Genomic DNA, 21,282 nt, shown 5'->3' on the forward strand with positions numbered 1-21,282 from the left:
CATCACAGCTTCCACCCAGCCCCACCCACTCATTGCTCAACTCTCCTCCCCACCGCACACAGGTTCTTTGTGGGATTAGATAGTCTCCCAGCTCCTTTTTTTTTTTTTTTTGCCTTTTTTGGGGGGCTTTTTAGGGCCACACCTGCAGCATATGCAGGTTCCCAGGCCAGGGGTCTAATCAGAGCTGTAGCTGCCAGCATAGGCCAGAGCCACAGCAACTCCAGATACGAATCTCATCTGGGACCTACACCACAGCTCACGACAACACCGGATCCTTAACCCACTGAGCGAGGCCAGGGTTCGAACCCACAGCCTCATGGTTCCTAGTCGGTTTCATTTCCGCTGTGCCACTATGCGACCTCCTCCAGGTACTCTTACCTGCGTTCTCCTGATAGGGCCTGCAACAAGACGAGTTTGGTTTCCTTAAAATCCTAGACAAACTTCTTCCAAGTGAAGTGAGGCTGTTGGACTCAAACTGTTCTGGGCGAATTTTTTAACACAAACAAAAAACATGAGAAATTCTAAAACAGTGAACTTTCTAAGAGTTCCCATCAAGGCGCAGTGGAAACGAATCTGGGTTCCACTGGGTTAAGGATCTGGCGTTGCGGTGAGCTCTGGTGTACTGCAGACCAGTTCGGATCCTGCATCCAGGATGATGGTGTAGGCCAGCAGCTGCAGTGGCCGTGGTGTAGGCCAGTAGCTGCAGTTCCAATTCGACGCCTAGCTTGGGAACTTCCATATGCCACAGGTGTCGCCCTAAAAAGCAAAGTAAGTAAATAAATAAAACAAACAAGCAAGGACCTTTCTAAATAAGTGAAACTTAACTTCTTCTACTTTACCTAGCCCTTTCGAAGGAAAATTTTTTTCAACTTCTAAACAAGGGCCTAGTAAACTACAGTAGGATCAAAACCAGACAATAAATCCCCTTCGATTCACTTTTACAAACTCTACAGTATGTAAAGTAGACCACAAGCCAAGTTTGTGCTGGGAGCTTGCTGTCCTAACCCTTGAGGAGTTTCTATCAAGACAGGCAGGCAGGCACATATACTGGTAACTCCACCATCCTCCAGGGCAGCTCTTTGCGGCAGGGGACTAGACTATTTAAACACCTTCGTTAACAAGGGCTAGAGCAGGACCACTGGGGCTGAGGCGCTGCACGCCAGCCTGGTGAGGGAATCACGGACAGGTAATGAATGTGCTGATAAAATAACATCAAGGGGGAGGTCCCGCTGTGGCTCAGCAGTAACAAACCCACCGAGCATTCAGAGGACGCGGGTTCAATCCTGGGCCTCGCTCAGTGGGTTAAGGATCTGGCATTGCTGTGAGCGGCAGTGTAGGTCTCAGACGCGGCTTAGGTCCTACATTGCTGTGGCTGTGGTATAGGCTGGTAGCTGCAGCCCCGATTTGACTCCTAGCCTGGGAGCTCCCATATGCCTCACATGTAGCCCTAAAAAGCAAAATAAACTAATCAGCCCTGGGGGGGATAGGAAAATTATTAAAAAAAAAAAAAAAAGAGTTCCCATTGTGGCTCATTGAATAGGAACTCCACTAGTATCCATGAGGACACAGGTTCGATCCCTGGCCCCGCTCAGTGGGTTAAGGATCCGGAGTTGCCATGAGCTGTGGTGTAGGATGCAGACACAGCTCAGATCTGGCGTTGCTATGGCCGTGGCATAGGCCAGCAGCTACAGCTCTGATTCAACCCCTGGCCTGGGAACTTACATATGCCAAGGGTGAGGCACACACACACACACACAAAATCAAGGACTTATACTTCAAGTTTTAAAAGAGAGAAAGGGGAGTTCCCGTCATAGCTCAGTGGTTAACAAATCCGACTAGGAACCATGAGGTTTCGGGTTCGATCCCTGGCCTTGCTCAGTGGGTTGAGGATCTGGTGTTGCCATGAGCTGTGGTGTAGGTTGCAGACATGGCTCAGATCCTGCATTGCTGTGGCTCTGGCATAGGCTGGAGGCTACAGCTCCGATTAGACCCCTAGCTTGGGCACCTCCATGTGCCGCAGGAAAGGCCCTAGAAAAGGCAAAAAATAAAATAAAATAAAATAAAATAAAATAAAATAAAAAATAAATAAAAGAGAGAAAGGAGGTCCTGCTGGCCAGCGTTGTCACTGCTGAGGCACAGGTTCCATCCCTGGGCCAGGGAACTCCCACATGCCAAAAAAAAAATGAGAAAGAAAAAAAATAGCATAGGCTTGATATACAGATCCCCAGAGTTATGGTTCTGATCCTGCCACATTTTTTTTTTTAGCTTTTGTGACCAAGAACACAAATTTCTCAGCTATAAATTCTTCACCTTTAAAATGGACATAGAGGAGTTCCTATCGTGGCGCAGTGGTTAACAAATCCAACTAGGAACCATGAAGTTACGGGTTCGAGCCCTGGCCTTGCTCAGTGGGTTAAGGATCCGGCATTGCCATGAGCTGTGGTGTAGGCTGCAGACACGGCTCGGATCCCGAGTTGCTGTGGCTGTGGTATAGCCCGGCAGCTACAGCTCCGATTCAACCCCTAGCCTGGAACCTCCATGTGCCGCAGGAGCGGCCCAAGAAATGGTAAAAAGGCAAAAAATAATAATAATAATACAATAAAATGGACATAGAGGAAAAAAAAAAAAAAAAAACCTGCTCTACCTACTTCCAAAGTTAAGGATAAAAGAATAGACTGAAAACGGATAAGCAGATCTGAGCTTGAATGAAAATACGAAAGCGCCCTCAGTGAGCAAGACCTCCAAGGGTTGATGAAAAGCCCAGAAGGTGTACCAAGATGTATGAGAAGGTTTGAAAGCAAGAGAGAAAATATAATCCATTCAAACAGGCCCTGATTCCAGCTTTTCCAACAAACCTTAACAGAGGTTTGAGGCTGGGCACCATAAAAGCAGAGATTAATAAAGTACAACCCTTCCTCCCTTCTTTCAGCAGGAGCTTACACTTGCAAGAGAGCAAAAGCCTATGCACAATGTGCTCTGTGTTCCATTAGCAATTGATACAAAGTATCCGGGGTAATAAAGAAAGCTCTGTATTGTTATTACTTGATTTCTTAAACTGTCTTGTGGGCACACTGGGTATTCATTGTATTATTCTTTATACTTAGTTATGTATCTTACGAGTTCACTTTTTTTTACCAGCAGTAACCAAAAAAAAAAAGTTCTGTTGGAGACCCAGTTTGGTATCTTTCTCTCTCCCAAAAAGTCTGACAGCCAGAGCGGCTGCGTTTCCTGGAGAATCATTTCCCTCAAAGGGAAATAAACCACAGCATGCCCATCAAGTCACTCAGCAATGGATCTCAAAGCTACCCAGCAGGAAATGAGGGGCCTCTGGGCTCAACCCCAAGGCCTGTGGAGACCTAGGAAAGCCTCCCCTCAAGCCCTCATCCTTCCTTATCAGAGACAGGAATCCTTTTTTTTTTTTCTTGCCTTTTATGCCCACACCCATGGCATATGGAGGTTCCAAGGCAACACCAGATCCTTAACCCACTGAGTGGGCCCAGGGATCAAACCCGCAACCTCATGAATACTAGTCAGGTTCATTACCCCTGAACCACAACGGGAAATCCAAGAACAGCAATTCTTAACATGAAGGCCCCTCATTCCTAAGGGACCCATGAGAAGAATTCAGGGAGGCCTATGAATTTGGGTGGGGAAGAAATTATACCTTTTCTTTCATTTACATTTACACTTTCAATACCGCTCACGGAAAGTCAGCATTTCCTTTCATTATATATTCTAACCCACCATCATATGATTTTTTCACCAACAGAAATTACAGGCATTTTCATGTCACATTAGGACAGATGTCTACAAATATTATTTACATTCATCATTAATTTAAAATTAGAGTAATAGTAGTTGTCAGACCTGCTGCAGATCACCCGTGAGGGCATCCTTCCTGTCTACAGGCCCTCGTGCAAGGTAGCTGGCCAACTCTGAAGCAACTCAGCCCTGTAACTGTTCAGCTGCCCAAGAGCCAGTCCCCCTGTGCTCACAGGGGCAATTCGGATCTCTGGTGCCCCCTTTCCTCCCACAATTCTCAGGTCAGACCTCTCCCCACCCAGCTCTCTCTGCCTCCCCCCAGGCCCTCCTTCTTGGAAGCCCTCTCCAGCCACCTTAGCCTAGCTTTGCCCACACAGAGCTCTTTTAATCCTTAACCCACAGGATCCACCCTGCTTGGTTTTGTGCTTCATTAAGCTTGTCCATTACGTTTTATTTCATATTCTCTAAATATATATCCCCGCCCCCACGCCCAGACTAGACTTCTTTGGTAGCCTTAAGTTCTTCCATAGTACGTAGCAAGCAGCAAGCACCTCACTGGACTTGTGGGTTGAACAACCAACCAAGTCAGGGTCCCTGACTCAAATGTCCTTGCCTAGGTCCACCAGTGACCCACTATGGAACTTCTGTGAAGCCTCTCTGGACATCAGTTTCCTCATACGTCAAATAAGTAGGTTGGGAGGTCTGCTGTGGCACAGTGGGTTAAGGATCTGGCATCATCACTGCAGCAGCTCGGGCCGCTGCTGTGGCGCAGATGTGATTCTTGGCCTGGAAACTTCCACATGCTGAGGGTGCGACCCCCCCAAAAAAGTAAGTTAAACTAACTCATGTTTCCACTGCTCAATTTCTGAACGAGGCAACCACTTTTGATCTCCTCAGATCTGAGAAAAATTATGGGGGAAACGGAAAGGCCTCCCCCAGCTCTCCCAGGCAGGGTTAGTCACTTGCTGCTCTGGGCCTCCCCAGCCTTCTGTATGTACGGATCCTACCGCTACTACGGCGCTTACCACACCCTTCTGAAAGAGTATACAGCCTAGTGGCTGAGGTGGAGGTGGGAGAAGGCTCAGACTGCCTGGGGTCTAATTCTGGGGCTCGTCCCTGCTGTCTGTACAGCCTTGGGCAGTCACCTGACTGCGCTAAGACCATTTCCGTGCTTATAAACCAGGGGTACAACCCAGCACACAGGATGGTTCTAAGAATGAAAAGGAATAAAATGTTTGGAATCGTGCCGGCCACACGGTAAGCACGGAAAAACGCACGTTGTTACGACTGCTGATGTCACTGGTGTCAGTAGCGTCTTAGCAGGGGGGTCCCTGCGCTCCTCCCATCACCCCCCACCCCACCCTCTGTTTCCTCCGTAGCGCTTACCACGGGGTATTGATTGGTGGCTTGTCGAGCTCCCACTAGACTGTAAACTTCATGAGGGCAGGGGACGTCACTGTTTGGTTCATCCTTAAATTCCAACACCAAACACAGTGCCTGGCCCAGAGGAGGCACTCAAATATTTGCTGAATAAACACCACAGGAGCTGGTGACATCACCAGCCCGAGCCGCTGCAGTGATGATGCCAGATCCTTAACCCACTGTGCCACAGCAGACCTCCCAACCCACTTACTTTGACGTATGAGGAAACTGATGTCCACCATTCGATGCTGAAACCACCTTAAGGGTGACTGGCCAAGCTGGGGTGTGGCTGCAGAGGCTGTCCTAGCTGCTCTACGATTAGTGGGCCCCTCTGCCCATCCCCCAATGCCAGCCTGGGCCAAGCCCCACCCACCTGCCCTTGGCCCCAGTCCAGTTCCGGGAGCCACCCTCAGCTAAAATTAGCATAGCCACCAAGATGGCCAGGCCATTTATAGCCCTGGAGGCAGGAGCAACCAGCTGGGTGGGCAGGCGGGACTCCGGCCTCCCACTCCACGAGGGGTTGATGAGAAGTCCGGCCGCGCTCCGCAAACTGCCAGCATATCTATCGTCCGAGCCCCGGCTTGAGCTATGCTGAGTCAAAGCAGAGTTCCTGATGAGAGGCCCGCAAGCAGCTCTGGCAGTCACCACTCCAGACACACCTGCGACCCCTCACACACGTTCTGCGGGACACACGTGGAGTTTCTGCAGGCAGTGATTCCAGCGTCTAAGGGAAGTTCCGAGCATCAATTCCAGGCCAGTTTCACAAGTGCAGACTTCAGGGTAGCACAGTCAGGCACAGATCTTTTCTGAGAAAGTAACTGAGCACAGCTACATGTACAGGCATCAAAGAGCCAGGAGTGGCCTCTCCACAGCCTAATGAGAGGGTCTCCTCGCAGAGCATCTGCCTTCACTGGAGGGGCAGACCTTTAAAATAGGCATATACATGCAAGGAGAGAAAAAAATGCATATACCTCTCCAAAGAGAGAAAAATTCTCTGGACCCCCCCCTCCCAGAAGACTCTGCAGAGGAGAGAAAGCCCGCCCTTTTCTCGCATCTCTGCTGCAGAGTCACCGGGGCCTACCTAACTCGCCAGAAGGAAGCAACGTTCTCTTGGGCTTGCCCAGTGCACCTCTAATGGGGGAGGAGGGGGGCCCTAAGAAGATGGAAGATGGAAGAGGTCTAGGACTTAAGAATCGGAAAAATGAGCACGGGATCCAGTTTCTTCACCAGCAAAAATGGTGATGGCATCACTTGCCCCTCATTCTAAAAGGACAATTTTGAGACTTTTGTAGGAAAACCAGCTGAGAGACTGTAAAACACAAACTTTAGAGAACACACAAATTGACTAAATATGTTGAATCTGATTCCAAAAGGTGGCAGCTTTAAGGGTAAGTAAAACACCTGTGTTCTGAGGCTCCAGAGGGACAGGAAAGGCTACAAGAGTTCCTGGCTGCACAGGAAGCTCTTCACCAAACCCTTTAGCAGAGCCCAGTTCATGAGCCTAGGCCACCTCTTTGCAAAAATGAGTTCCTATCTGAGTCACAGGCAAAGCCCCAGACAGTCCTAAGGGGACAGTCTACCAAATAGCTGCAACTGGGGCCTCCAGGTTACCCCAAACCATAGTCACTTCCAGCACCAGGGTCTCTGAGACTTCCTGGGATTCAGTATACGGTGGTGACAAACTAATTTCTGAACTGAGAGGAAGAAAGAAAAAAAAAAAAAAAAAGAAGGCTAAGTAGGATAATCCACACAGCCAGGCCCCTACAACACATGGAGGGCTATTTCCATAAGCTCGAATCAGGAGCGTTGTAAGGGATGTTGGAAGGACCTACGGAAGGCACACGAACACACACGAACAAATCTTCCTGATAGCTAGCCAACATCTAACTTCAAAACGTCTTCCTTTTCAGCGTGTGTCTAAAATATAGAACACATTCCCCCCCCCAAAAAAAATATATGTATATATATGCACATTTTATGTCAGGCGCTCATATTACAGGGTGAAAAAGGGACATATTATCAATTACAAACAAGGATGTCACTGGAACAGCAGAGATGCTCCTTTAGTCTTTTTCAAAGTTTGACCTACATCTGCCTACCAGTCCTCCCCTTCCAAGCATTGAGCTGGGTGTCAGGGGCCAAGGAGACACTGTTTGGAGAAACAGGATTCACAGGCAAGAAGGGCCCATCTTCAAAGCAACAGCCGAGGTACCATGCTGGTACATTGGGCAATGCTGGGCTCACTTGGAAGCCAGCACCTGGGGTACCTGCAATCATATCCAGCCCAGTCAAGGAATTTAAAAGGGGGGTTCCTAAGAAAGGGTCTATGGCCAAAGCCAGCCTCTGCATCCGTCCACGAAACTTCCTAGCCACCACGACCTCCACTTCCTTTTCCTCCCTGTCATCAACAGATACTGACTCCAGCTCGCCCACCCACAGAAAGAACCCAGCTATAAACTCTCCTCACTCTGAGTTCACTGCTTCTGGCAAATCCCAGTGACAGGGTGAGAGACATGGGAATACGAAACTGAATTCCTTCTCAGCCTTATGTACAACAAGTCAGTTTTATTTTTTTTTTCAAATGGTTTTTATTTTTTCCATGATAGCTGGTTTACAGTGTTCTGTCAACTTTCTACTGAACAGCAAAGTGACCCAGTCACACACACACATATACGACAACTGGATTTTAAACGTGCTCTGCTCTCCTGCCACAGCACTCCAGGGCTCCTGCTGTTTGACAAGGCTCCCTGGGTGCACAGGGAAAACCAGGACAGATCGAAAATACCGTAGAATTCCTACCCTCATCAGTCAGAAGAGAGAGAATAAGCCAACAAGTGGTCCCAGGAATTTTATCACGCCCGTTTCAGGAAAAGGCCATTGAACTCCACGGCGGTAAGTCAGAAACCATCTAAGGAACGAGCTGCTTTGCTATTTCAAAGGGGCACAGCTAGGAGACAGCGGATCACCTAGGGGAAGGGAGGGACTTGGCTTCCCACACTTACTGGAATAGCCCGGCACACCTCAACACTACGTTATGGAGTAACAGAGCTGGCCCGGTCCTGGCTCTCCCTGACCAACCCAAGCAGCCTCAACCTCCCTGTGCTGCCAAGTGCTGAAACTGGCCAAGAGCAACAGCCTTATCATCCGCGCAGGCCACCCTCGCAGTCAAGTCGTCCTGAGAAGGGGTCTTGGCCTGCTGACCTGCAAGGCCAAGCTACCCCAAAGGCAGACCTCCTTTCACTGCCAACAAAGGACACCCTGAGGAGGGATGAGTGAAGTTGTCGGAGAGACAGAGAGACAGTAGTCACGGCTCCTGAACAGAAAGAACTCCTTGGACTACTAAGAACAGCCAGTGCCATGTGTGGGGCCTCCATCCACTGCACATGCAGAGACCCAGGGTTCAACTTCCCCACTTGGGCAACTCAGTTCTTGCCCGTGGCAAGGCCTTACCTGCTGCAGTGGACTCCTCAGAACCGGCCCCTGAGCCAGTTCCGGTCGCCTTCTCGCCGTGGCTTTGGCTGAGGCTCTGGCCGTGATGCAGGAGGAGCCCCCAGAGGAGCCACAGGGCGAGACGGGCGCACACATCCATGACTCCCGGTCTCAGTCACCATGCGCCGGCTCTGGCCACCTCGGGATCCCAGAGGCAAAGCCGGGAGCCCCGGAGTGCAGCCGACGGTCCTGGAACCCCAGGCAAGATGCCCTCAAGGTGCCGCAGCTGTCCAGCCACCCGCGAGTTGGCCTCCTCTGGCAGCCAAAGGTCAAGTGCTCCAAGTTTGGGCGCAGGAGGAGGGCCGGCGCCTCTGGTCCAATAGTGGGTCCGCCGGAGCTGCGACGGCCTGAGCGCCCTGTCGGCTCGGGCCGCTTCCGGAGAGTTTGGGCTGGGTGGCCGCGGAGCGGCTGTCAGCTCCGCAGCGGGCTACACCCCTGCGAGACGGGGCGGGCGGACAGGACGACCTGCGGGCACCGGGGTGGGGGAGGGAGACAAGAGAGGGAGAGAGGGGGGCACCTGGCCGCGCCCCGCCGAGCAGCAGCGAGCAGCACAGGTTCGAGGAGGGCGTGCGACTCCCAGGCCCCCGCGGGTGGCTCGGGGATCCCAGGCCTCCTAGGCCGAGGTCAGCGCCCCCGCCCAGTCCCGTGCCCAGGCGCCCGGCAGTGCCCAGGTTCAGCAGGCGGACGCGCACGGGCCAGGCCCGGGACAGAGGCTCGGGAGCGGGCGGGCGGGCGGCGCGGGGCGGGCCCGGGGCGGGCGGGGGCGTGCTCTCCGGCAGGCCCGCCCCGCGCCGCCCGGCCCCCAGCGAAGCCCGGGCCCGCCCCAGCGCCGGGCTTCTCCCGGAATAACCTGGGCAAGGCAGCCGCCCGGCGCCCCCGGACCCCCGCGGGCGCTCCCGGCCGCTGGCCCGCGCGGGTCTCGGCCAGGACCGCTCTCCCCCGCCAAGGCTCGGGTCCCGGCCTCCCCGTCCCCCGCGAGCGTCTCCCCCGCGCCAACCGCCGGCGGAGGGACCGGCGGGCCCCCGGCACGCAGTCGCTCAGGTAACCCAGGCCCGCGGCGACAGCTGCGAGGATGACAGTAGCAGCCCGGCCCGGATCTCTGGCTCCACTCGCCTCAGCTCTAGAGCCAGGCTGGACAGAAGCCCTCAGCACCACTACTGCCGCCCGGGGCTGCGGCGGCGACAACCGCCGGGCCTGCTGCGGCCGGGGGCGCGCTCCCAGCCCCCCACTCCGGACAGGCAACCGAAGCTCCGCCCTCCCGCCGCGCCTCGCAGCCAATCGGCTTCCTCCTCTCTGCAGCTTAGGAACCCGCGCGCTTCGTCACCCCGTGCGCAGCGGCCCCTGGCGGGCAGATCTGGGTGCTGCAGTCGGGACCCGGGCTCCTTGGGTGGCCCTGCCCCTTTGCGGAGCGTTGGGGAGAGGAGCGAGGACCCGCCCCGCCGGAGGCCCATTAGGGCCTGTTGGTGTTTTAAGAGGAAATGATGCCAGAAAACAAAATGAAGCGTCCAAGCCACTGTAGGTAAAACTGCCCTACCCCTCCCCTAAGTCTCAGCTCAAGGGCCCCCATCTGCCTTCCTGACCGCCCGCCACACACTCATTTAAGCTAAAACGGATGCCCTCCCTCAACTCTCACAGCGCGTTTTCCCACCTGGTCCCCTCCTCAGGTCCCCTCCCCTCCGAGATTTTCGCGGGTAGGGCCTGTGGCTCGTTGCTCCCTGCATCTTACTCTCCCAGCCCTCTGTGGCTTAGGGGCGTTAGCGACCTGCCCCCATAAAGAGGGAGCCGCCCTGGGCCGCCTTCAACAGAGCCTGCACTTCCTGTTCTCGTCTCAAGTATGCTGTCAGCAGATCTTTACTGAAACCTGCTCCGTGCCCTACCCTGTCCTTGGCATCAGAGGCAGGCGAAGGGATTAGGCCTGGTCCCTCCTCTGACACTGCTAAGCCAGCTACCTGTCCTGAGCAAGGCTTCTGGAGACCGGCAACATGGATTTGCCCAACAGCTGCCCGGCTTAAGGGTTAGGCTGTTGATATAAAAATACACATCTGACGTCACCTACTACCACTCACCCCACTCATTAAACTCCAGTCACCCTGGCCCTCTTTAAGTTCCTCAAACGCACGGAACCTCAGCTGCCCCCCCCCCCCCCACTAGGGCATTGTGTCTGCATGAAATACTCTCCTCTGCCCCGGTGCCACCACCTCTTCATATAGCTGGCCTCTCCTTTCAGATACACTTCCAGATCATCTCAGAAACTGCTGCTCTGACCCCCCCCCCACACACACACACCTTTGGTCCAGAATCAGACCGTACACACGTCTGCCTTCTCCATCAGATTGTGGCTTTTCAGAGATCAGAGGCTGTGCCTTACTCATGTCTAGGAAACAACCATCCAGTCATGGGCCCTATACATAGTCAGGGTTCAGTAAAAGCTGGTTGGCAGAAGTTAATTCCTCTGATGACTCTTTTCTCAAGTAACAGTGGTGTGCTGAGAAGCTGGCCCTAACAGAAGATAAGCCCCTGATCTAGGTTCTCCTAGACCTACACTCTGAGCCAGGAGTCTTAAGCTCAAACAGCAAAATGGGGAAATAGCCAATATTACCGAGAGAAGTAGGTGGAAGTAAGAGGGAGTGGTGGGGACAGTGGCACACTGGTGAGTAGGCAGGAAGGTGGACTCAGTATTGTTGGATCACTTTTAGGAGAAGATGAAAATCTGAACTTTTAAATGATATAGCCCTTTGGGAGTTCCCATCATGGCTCAGGCGTAACAAACCTGACTACCATCCGTGAGGATGCAGGTTTGACCCTGGCCTTGCTCAGTGGGTTAAGGATCTGGCATTGCCATGAGCCGTGGTGTAGGTCACAGACATGGCTCGGATCCTGCGTTGCTGTGGCTGTGGTATAGGCCGGCGGCTACAGCTCTGATTAGACCCCTAGCCTGGGAACCTCCATATGCCGCAGGTGCAGCCCTAAAAAGACAAAAAATTAAATATAAAAAAAAAAAGACATAGCCCTTTAAAGGTATAAAACCCTATATAGGCCACATAAAACACATTTGCAGCCTACATTGATCACTCAGACTACTAGTTTATCCTTTCTGCCTAAGCCAGTCCACCTGCTGGTGCACTCATTTGTCTGAGAGAACACACAAGACAAAAGGAAAGGAAAGCATGCTTAAAACAACCTCCTTTCAGCTCGAGTGCATCATTTCTCTTCTTCGCCCCCATGCTATTTCTTTGGGGGTATGGGTGCAAAACGCATTTGGTCCAAAAGAGCCTGGGTCTTGGAGGCAGGAAGCAAGGGTATGTTACCAATTCACACCAAGGCCTTGAATCTCTCAGAGCCTGTTGCATTTCCTGTGAGGCTAAAATGGTGTCTGGGAACTAAAAATAGAATTACCATATGCTGTAGCAATTTCACTTCTGGGCACCTGCTCCCTAAAATTGAAAGCAGGTTCTCAAAGAGATATTTGTAGACCCATGGACATAGCACCATTCACAACTGCAAAAGGTGGAAGCAACCCAAGTGTCCGTGGATGGATGGATGCCTGGATAAACGAAATGTGGCACATATACATACAGTAAAATATTATTCAGCCTTAAAAAGGAAGAAAACTGGAGTTCCCGTCGTGGTCAGTGGAAATCCGACAGGAACATGATTCGGTCTCCTTGCCATTAACACGGGGCGTGAGCTGTGGAGTAGGTGCAGAGCGGCTCGGATCCGCAGCGGCCTGGCGTAGGCGGGCTACAGCTTGATCAATAGCTGAACCATAAGCGAAAAAAAAAAAAAAAAAAAACAAAAAAAAAAAGAAAAGAAAAGAAAACTTCCACAGGCTACAATACTAATGAACCTTAAGGACACTATGCTAAGTGAAATAAGCTGGTCACAATAGGACAACTACTATGATTCCACTTTTATAAGGTTCCTAGAGTAGGGACACTCACAGAGACAGAGCGTAGGATAGCGGTCATCAGGGCCTGGGGTCGGGAGGATAGGGGATTGTTGTGTAATGAATATTGTTTCCCCTTTGCAAGATGAAAAGAGTTCTGGCCAAAAAAAAAACGTCAATACAAAGTTCTCTTGTAGCGCAGCAGGTTAAGGATCCAGTGTTGTCACTGCTGTGGCTCGGGTTTGATCCCCGGCCCCCGAGAACTTCCTCATGCCACGAGTGTGAGAAGAAAAAAAAAAATGTGAGTGTACTGAACACACTTTAAAAATGTAAACTTTGGAGTTCCCGTCATGGCACATCAGAAATGAATCGACTAGGAACATGAGGTTGCGGGTTCGATCCCTGGCCTCGCTCAATGGGTTGAGGATCTGGCGTTGCTGTGAGCTGTGGTGTAGGTCGCAGACACAGCTCGGATCCCAAGTTGCTGTGGCTCTGGTGTAGGCTGGCAGCTGTAGCTCCGATTCAACCCCAGCTGGGAACCTCCATATGCCACAGGTGCAGCCCTAAAGAGCCAAAAAAAAAAAAGTACATTTTATGTTATATGTATTTTACCACACTTAAAAATAAAAATAAATGGTGTCTGGGAGCCAAAGCTATGGTCTGGACAATAGAAGACACATTCTGGTCTCTTCTCTGACTCCAAGATTGTGGTGTCACCTCAGAAAAGCCGGTTCTGGAGTTCACGTGATGGTGCAGTGGTAACAAACCCGACTAGTATCCCCAAGGATGTAGGTCGATCCCCGGCTTTGCTCAGTGGGTTAAAGATCCGGCGTTGCCGTGAGCTGTGGTGTAGGTCACAGATGTGGCTCAGATCCCACGTTGCTGTGGCTGTGGCGTAGGTCAGCAGCTACAGCTCCAACCTAACCCCTAGCCTGGGAACCTTCATATGCCTCGGGAGCAGCCCAAAAAAGAAAAAAGAAGAAGAAAAGAAAAGCATTTCCCCTCTGGATCCAGTCTTCCCCACTGCAGAATGGGTAGGTACTCTATAAGATAGGAAAATCCTCAGACTTCAGGATCTTCCCAGATCAGAAGCTGTGCCTCACCCCGATAAACCCTGGGTTGGGTCCTTGTCTAAACGCAGCCTCAGCAAGAACCCCTCACAACACCGTGAGTCCCAGGAGAAAACAGAGAGCTTTCTTTCATCTCTGTATCTCTTTCAAACCGATACACCAAGCCTTTACCATGCGTCTTGCATCACACTTAGGGCCTCGCTCTTAATAGATATTCTGCAGATGTTGGTTAAATTAAATTGGATCAAAAATTCGTATGCCTCTATTCCACTATTTGCGAGCGCTTTCACATCTATTATCTCCTCTCTCGCTCTCCAGAGCTCTGCTAAGTAAGTCAGAGACTCTACTCATTTTACAGATGAGGAAACTGAGTCTGAGGTGATGAAGTGACAACCACAGCAAGCTGTCTTTCTCCTTTGGGATTTCTTCCTCATCCTTCAAGTCTCAGTTCAAGTGAAATAAATCCAGCCAGGTCTTGACACGTGATGACAGCACAGCGTGAATCGAAAGTTACAATTGGTTCAAAAATAAATAAATAAATGAAAGACCCAGCTCAAAAGTCACCTGTTCCTTCCTTTGGCATCTTCCCTGACTTACTCTTTCTCCCGGGTCTTCTGCTACACCTTGGACTACTTATATAACTGGGTTGTGATTATCTAATAAGTATTTCTCTTCCCCATTAGCCTGTGAGCTCATCAAGGACTTCATTTCATTCATCTTTGTATTTTCCTGGGCTAGGACTTTACCCAGTACAGAGCTGGTACTCAATAAAAGTGAATGAGCAGTTTCCTTCGTGGCACAGCGGAAACGAATCCGACTAGGAACCATGAGGTGGCAGGTTTGATCCCTGGCCTCGATCAGTGGGTTAGGGATCCAGAGTTGCCATGAGCTGTGGTGTAGATTGCAGATGCGCTTCGGCTCTGATGTTGCTGTGGCTGTGGTGTAGGCCAGAAGCTGCAGCTCCAATTGGACCCTTAGCCTGGGAACCTCCATATGCCACAGGTGAGGCCCTAAAAAGCCAAAAAAAAAAAAAAAAAAAAAAAAGAATGAGTGAATGCTAGGCACTCTGTAGAGTAGCCTAGCCATCCATCCTCTACACCACACAGTTCGGGACTGCCGATAGCTTTCCTTTGGAAAGTGAGAGACTCTTGGGTAGAATTGTAGGGAAGAGTGGGAAATCTGCTCCGAAAAGTTGAGGCTGTGTTACCAGTGGTGCTCCCTGGTGTCCAAAAATGGCAAATACAGCTATCGCTAAGAATAAGGTCCGGCTGGGCAGGGAATGAGGAGAGAAATCTTGGTTTCTAACGATTCTCCCCAGGCTAGTGTCACAAAGAGAATCAGCTCCCTTCCCAGATTCAGTTCTGGAATCTTACTGCCAAAGTTCACTCAATCATTTCCCATCCACTTTAGCCCCAGTTTGTAACAACCCAGTTCCTACCCTCCAAGAGCTTGGTTCTTAGGAGAAATACATAGATGAACAGTATTTAGTACTTAGTAATGTCTGGAGAAGAACTGGTGGAGGGGCAGGTGAGGGAACACAGAGGAGGGGCAAGTACCTGCCTAGAGCAGTCAGAGAGGTGGTGCACGTGGACACGGACGGCCGGGGGATGGAGGAGGGGCTCTGGAATTAGGCTCCCTGGATTCGCTTCCTGGCTCTGCTGCGTGACTCTGGGTAAGCTGAGATGCTCCTGAAATGCATTAGAGTTGACGAGAGAGGAATTTCCCAGAGAAGAGCAAGCCAGATGACCTGGCGTCCACTCAGTTCAGAGAACCTCAAAGATGCAGAGGTGGGGAGTTCCTTCGTGGCTCAGCAGTTAACGAACCCCCCTAGGATCCATGGGGACGCAGGTTCAGTCCCTGGCCTCGCTCAGTGGGTTAAGGATCCACCGTTGCTGTGAGCTGTGGTGTAGGGTGCAGATGCAGCTTGGATCCCGCGTCACTGTGGCTGTGGTGTAGGTAGGCAGCTGTAGCTCCAATTCAACCCTGGGTCTGGGAACTTCCATATGCCACAGATGCAGCCCTAAAAAGCAAAAGAAGCAGCAGCAGCAGCAGCAGCAAATGTGTCCTGGAGGCCAACAGGACACGTATTGTTCTGTGGGACTGGGAGGAGGGGGCCCTCCTGAGGGACTGGGCAGGTGCTTGGTCCCCCCCCACCCCCGCCCCCACCACGCCCCAATCCCATTATTTCCTCAGAGGGAATCAGGAATAATGGATCCAAGGACGAAAACTCCAGAACTTTGTCACTTCCCCTGCTCACTCTTTCTGCTGTCTCCTATATTGCCCATCACCTTCCCAGGTCACAAAATGGTCCATGGGGCTTGTGGCTGAGGGTGGCTACAAGGGCAATAGTGAGGGGAGACTCCTACTTCTACTCAGGCAAGCTGAGCGAGGGGACCCCGGGGACTCAAGGGGAGACCCGGGAAGGCTGAGTCAGAGACAAAGGAGAACTCAGATTTAGGGTTAGCTCGAAGAGGCTGGGGCTGGGACCGAGCAGAAGCCCCTGTGGACCACTGGTGAGCCATGGGAGCTGGAGCTCAGCGAGAATGAGGCTGGGAGGACCCACCTGGAAAACACCAGGGCAGGGGTGAGATCCGTTCAGGGCTTTTCTCCGCCTCTCTGTCCCCATCCTGCTCTTTGAGATGAACTGAGTCAGCTGTAGCATTTCGACCTTGGGAAAGAGGGAGGAATTGTCAGGGTGAAAAACCTGAAAACAACCTGAGTGTTTGGCGACGTTAACTAATGTTTACGTGCTGAACCCTGGCAATCTTCTAGACTCTTGGCTTGCTTTTCTCACTTAATGCTCACGATCCCACAAAGCACACGGTACTGTCATTCCAATTTTAAAATGACACTAAATGACTCTGTTACATGCTCTTAGAGCGCTCTGTACTTTTGTATGACAACCTGTTTAAGATTTATCTCCCTGGCTAGTTGCGTCAGGATAGGGGCTTGTGTTTGTTTTCACTGCTGCATCACCGGCCTATGACACTCCACCTGGTCCAGAGGTTTTCAATAAATACGCGTTCAAGGAATAAATAAGAAAGTTCACGTGACCTGTCAAAGGTCCCAGTGTAAGCTGTACAACCAGGTTTGAATGCTGGACCGCCTGGCTCTAGAACTCACCTCCGGTCTCTCTCTTCTACCCCCACTGAGTGTGTGCACCCGTTGTCTCACGTCTAAACGTCCTTTCTCAGTGACCTTTTGTCTCCGCCGCTTACGGACACCACCTGCCAAGAACCCACCAATTCCAGGACAGCAAATGAACGAGTAGGAAGAAGAAACAACCCATCAGGGTTATGCCTTCTTCCTACCCGCTGCAGCTCAGCATCTTCCCCTCCAAGAAGCCTTTGCAGACAGCCCCACCTCTCTCCCTCTCTCCCTCGCCTCTGGCCCGATTGGTCTTTCCCAGATCTGTGCCATAAAAGTGGCTCCAAGTCACCTGACCTCTGATAATCGTACACACATTCGGGATCTCTGAAGGCAGTTCAATTCCACAGATGTATACTGAAGGCAAACGTGTGGTCAGGCCTGCCTGTGCCAGGCCCAACGGGGGACACAGAGGTGAATCAGACCAACCTCAAAGGACTGATACTCAGCGGCAGAGACAGACATGAGGCACAGATACGATTAACTGGGGCACAAAGCGAGATGACCTAACTGGTATTAAAAACTATGAGCAATATGCTACATGCATGAACCGTAATTACTTAATGATTATTCTGAAGAGTGTGTCATAGACGGTCAGAGCTCAAAGGTTTCAGCTGGCTCAAGCCCTTGTTTTTCCGTGGAGTCTGAGACCCAGAGGAGGGCGAGGCCTCTTCTAAAGTCTCATGGGCCGGTCTGGCTGAACCAAGACAAGGCTTCAGGTGTTCAGAAGCCCAGCCCTTTCCTCCTCTGCTGGTAGCGCCACATGCAGCAGTCCCATCCCCATCAGACCATGACCTTCTCAAGGCCAAGTCAGTTTCTCCCACCTAAGCAAGCTGAACCAGGACCAGACATACCCGAGACCAAGGGCTCGGGAAATATGGTCTGACCCAGACGGCCAATGCAGCCTTTTGGTCTTTTGCACCTACTTTTACCACTATGCTTCTAAAACTGATTTCCAGGGATTCCCATTGTGGCGCAGTGGAAACAAATCCAACTAAGAACCATGAGTTGCAGGTTCGATCCCTGGCCTCGCTCGGTGGGTCAAGGACCTGGTATTGCCATGAGCTGTGGTGTAGGTCGCAAATGTGGCTCAGATCTGGTGTTGCTGTGGCTGTGGTGTAGGCCAGCAACTACAGCTCCGATTAGACCCCTAGCCTGGGAACCTCCATGTGCTGCAAGTGCGGCCCTCAAAAAGACAAAAGACAAAAATAAATAAATAAATATATAAATATATAAACTAAAATAAAACCAACTTTTCAAATATGGTTGCAGATAACTTTTAAAAAAAATGAGCCCTTTATCTAGAATACTAGTATATAAATCAAATAAAAGCAAATCAACTCCATGTGAAGGGAAGAAAGGCCAAAGCCCTACTCTATTCCGCCGTCTAGTTCTGGGGTAGGAAATCTAAGAACACAGTTCAAAAATCTTTGTTCTAACACCCTCACACCATGCACAAAAATAAACTCAAAATGGCTGAAAGACTTAAATATACGACAGGACACCATCAAACTCCTAGAAGAAAACATAGGCAAAACACTCTCTGACATCAACATCATGAATATTTTCTCAGGTCAGTCTCCCAAAGCAATAGAAATTAGAGCAAAAATAAACCCATGGGACCTCATCAAACTGAAAAGCTTTTGCACAGCAAAGGAAACCAAAAAGAAAACAAAAAGACAACTTACAGAATGGGAGAAAATAGTTTCAAATGATGCAACTGACAAGGGCTTAATCTCTAGAATATATAAACAACTTATACAACCCAACAGCAAAAAAACCAATCAATCAATGGAAAAATGGGCAAAAGACCTGAATAGACTGTTCTCCAAAGAAGATATACAGATGGCCAACAAACACATGAAAAAATGCTCAACATCGCTGATTATAACAGAAATGCAAATCAAAACTACCATGAGATACCACCTCACACCAGTCAGAATGGCCATCATTAATAAATCCACAAATAACAAGTGCTGGAGGGGCTGTGGAGAAAAGGGAACCCTCCTGCACTGCTGGTGGGAATGTAAACTGGTACAGCCACTATGGAGAACAGTTTGGAGATACCTTAGAAATCTATACATAGAACTTCCATATGACCCTGCAATCCCACTCTTGGGCATCTATCCGGACAAAGCTCTACTTAAAAGAGACACGTGCACCCGCATGTTCATTGCAGCACTATTCACAATAGCCAGGACATGTAAACAACCCAAATGTCCATCGACAGATGATTGGATTCGGAAGATGTGGTGTATGTACACAATGGAATATACCACTCAGCCATGAAAAAGAATGACATAATGCCATTTGCAGCAACAGGGATGGAACTAGAGAATCTCATCCTGAGTGAAATGAGCCAGAAAGACAAAGGCAAATACCATATGATATCACTTATAACTGGAATCTAATATCCAGCACAAATGAACATCTCCTCAGAAAAGAAAATCATGGACTTGGAGAAGAGACTTGTGGCTGCCTGATGGGAGGGGCAGGGAGTGGGAGGGATCGGGAGCTTGGGCTTATCAGACACAAGTTAGAATAGATTTACAAGGAGATCCTGTAAATAGCATTGAGAACTATGTCTAGATACTCATGTTGCAACAGAAGAAAGGTGGGGGAAAACTGTAATTGTAATGTATACATGTAAGGATAACCTGACCCCCTTGCTGTACAGTGGGAATATAAAAAAAATTATTAAAAAAAAATCTTTGTTCTAGAACTCAATAGTGTCTTTGTTTGTTTTGTTGGCCACGTCTGTGGCATGTGGAAGTTCCTGGTCCAGGGAGGCAACCCACACCACAGCAGTGACAAAACTGGATCCTTAACCCTCTGAGCCACAAGGGAACTCCTAGCCCACAATTTTTAATGGCTTCATAGAAGCCATTTTAGTATATGATCCTCCATTGAACCCTGTCTTTAATGGAAACTCGCAATCCTTTCTTCGTCATCAGATGCCAATCTCCCAGCAAAGTATGGAGGGATCCTATTTCCCCACGTCTTTCCTGGCTTCCTCTCCTCCACAGAGAGGAGTAGGTCCCAAGTGCTATGCGGAGGGAGGAAAGAGGCTCAGACTCTGGAGGATCAGGGGAAGCTTGTGCAGAAGGATCATGGGGAATGCATTCATCTACTCAGTTTTACCAGCTGGAATCTGATGGAGGAGGCTTTAACATCTCTGGCTCGTACCATACCCACTAACTGCATGTACCACTGAGATTCTGAACTCGGTCTAGCCAAAATTCAGACGTATCCTAAGTGTAAAACATACACCAGGAGTTCCGTCGTGGCGCAGTGGTTAACAAATCCGACTAGGAACCATGAGGTTTCGGGTTCCATCCCTGCCCTTGCTCAGTGGATTAACGAACCGGCTTTGCCGTGAGCTGTGGTGTAGGTCACAGACACGGCTCGGATCCTGTGTTGCTGTGGTTCTGGCGTAGGCTGGCAGCTACAGCTCTGATTAGACCCCTAGCCTGGGAACCTCCATGTGCCATGAGAGCAGAGCGGCCCAAGAAATGGCAAAAAGACAAAAAAAAAAAAAAAAAAAAAACATACACCAGATTTCAAAGACTTAGTACAAAAAGAATGTATAATATCATGGCATTCCCACTGCAGTGCAGTGAGTTAAGAATCCAACTGCAGAGGCTCAAGGGTTTGATCTTTGGCCAACACAGTGAGTTCAAGGATATGGTGTTATTGCAGCTGGGCACTGGATTCAATCACTGGCTTGAGAATTTCTGAATGCCATGGGTGTGACTAGAAAGAAAGAAAGAGAAGGAATGGAAGAAAGAAAGAGAAAGTGTTCCCATTGTGGCTCAGTGGGTTAAGAATCTGACATTGAACCTGTGTCCTTGAAGATACAGGTTCAATCCCTACCCTTGCTCAGCAGGTTAAGGATCCGGCATTGTCGTCGTGCAGCCTAGATCACAGGTGCAGCTTGGATCTGGTGTTGCCGTGGCTGTGGCATAGGCCTCAGCTGAAGCTCCAATTAGACCTCTAGCCTGAGAACTTCCATATGCCACAGGAGCTGCCATTAAAAAAAAAGAAAAAGAGAAAGAAAAAAAAGAAAGGCGTTCCCGTCATGGCGCAGCAGTTAACGAATCCGACTAGGAACCATGAGGTTGTGGGTTCGATCCCTGGTCTTGCTCAGCGGGTTAAGGATCCGGCGTCGCCGTGAGCTGTGGTATAGGTTGAAGAGGCGGCTCAGATCTGGCGTGGCTGTGGCTGTGGCTGTGGCTGTGGTGTAGGCCAGCAGCGGTAGCTCCAATTGGACCCCTAGCCTAGGAACCTCCATACGCCGCAGGTGTGGCCCTAAAAAGACGAAAGAAAAAAAGAATGTAAAATATTCTATTTGTTTTTATAATCAATAATTTTATATCAATCATATGTTGAATGATAATATTTTGGATATGTTAGGCTATGTAAAAAAGATTATGAAAATTATTTTTACCTGCTTTTTACTTTTTAAAAAATGTCATCGCTAGGAGTTCCCGTTGTGGCGCAGTGGTT

The 21,282-nt window shown here is 50.1% G+C and overlaps 1 protein-coding gene across 9 annotated transcripts in view; it reads right to left on the reverse strand.

Moving 5' to 3' along the window:
* Window positions 1–9,440, reverse strand: part of STIM1 (stromal interaction molecule 1) — a 203,479-nt gene extending 194,039 nt beyond the window's left edge. For 7 of the 9 annotated variants that reach the window (XM_021101954.1, XM_021101951.1, XM_005653641.3 and 4 more), the window contains exon 1: window positions 8,635–9,387. In XM_021101954.1, coding sequence (XP_020957613.1) covers window positions 8,635–8,773 — 139 coding nt within the window. In that variant the 5' untranslated portion in view covers window positions 8,774–9,387. 9 annotated transcript variants of the gene reach the window in all.

The sequence above is a fragment of the Sus scrofa genome, chromosome 9 (assembly GCF_000003025.6).
Source record: "Sus scrofa isolate TJ Tabasco breed Duroc chromosome 9, Sscrofa11.1, whole genome shotgun sequence".
Lineage (NCBI taxonomy): Eukaryota > Metazoa > Chordata > Mammalia > Artiodactyla > Suidae > Sus > Sus scrofa.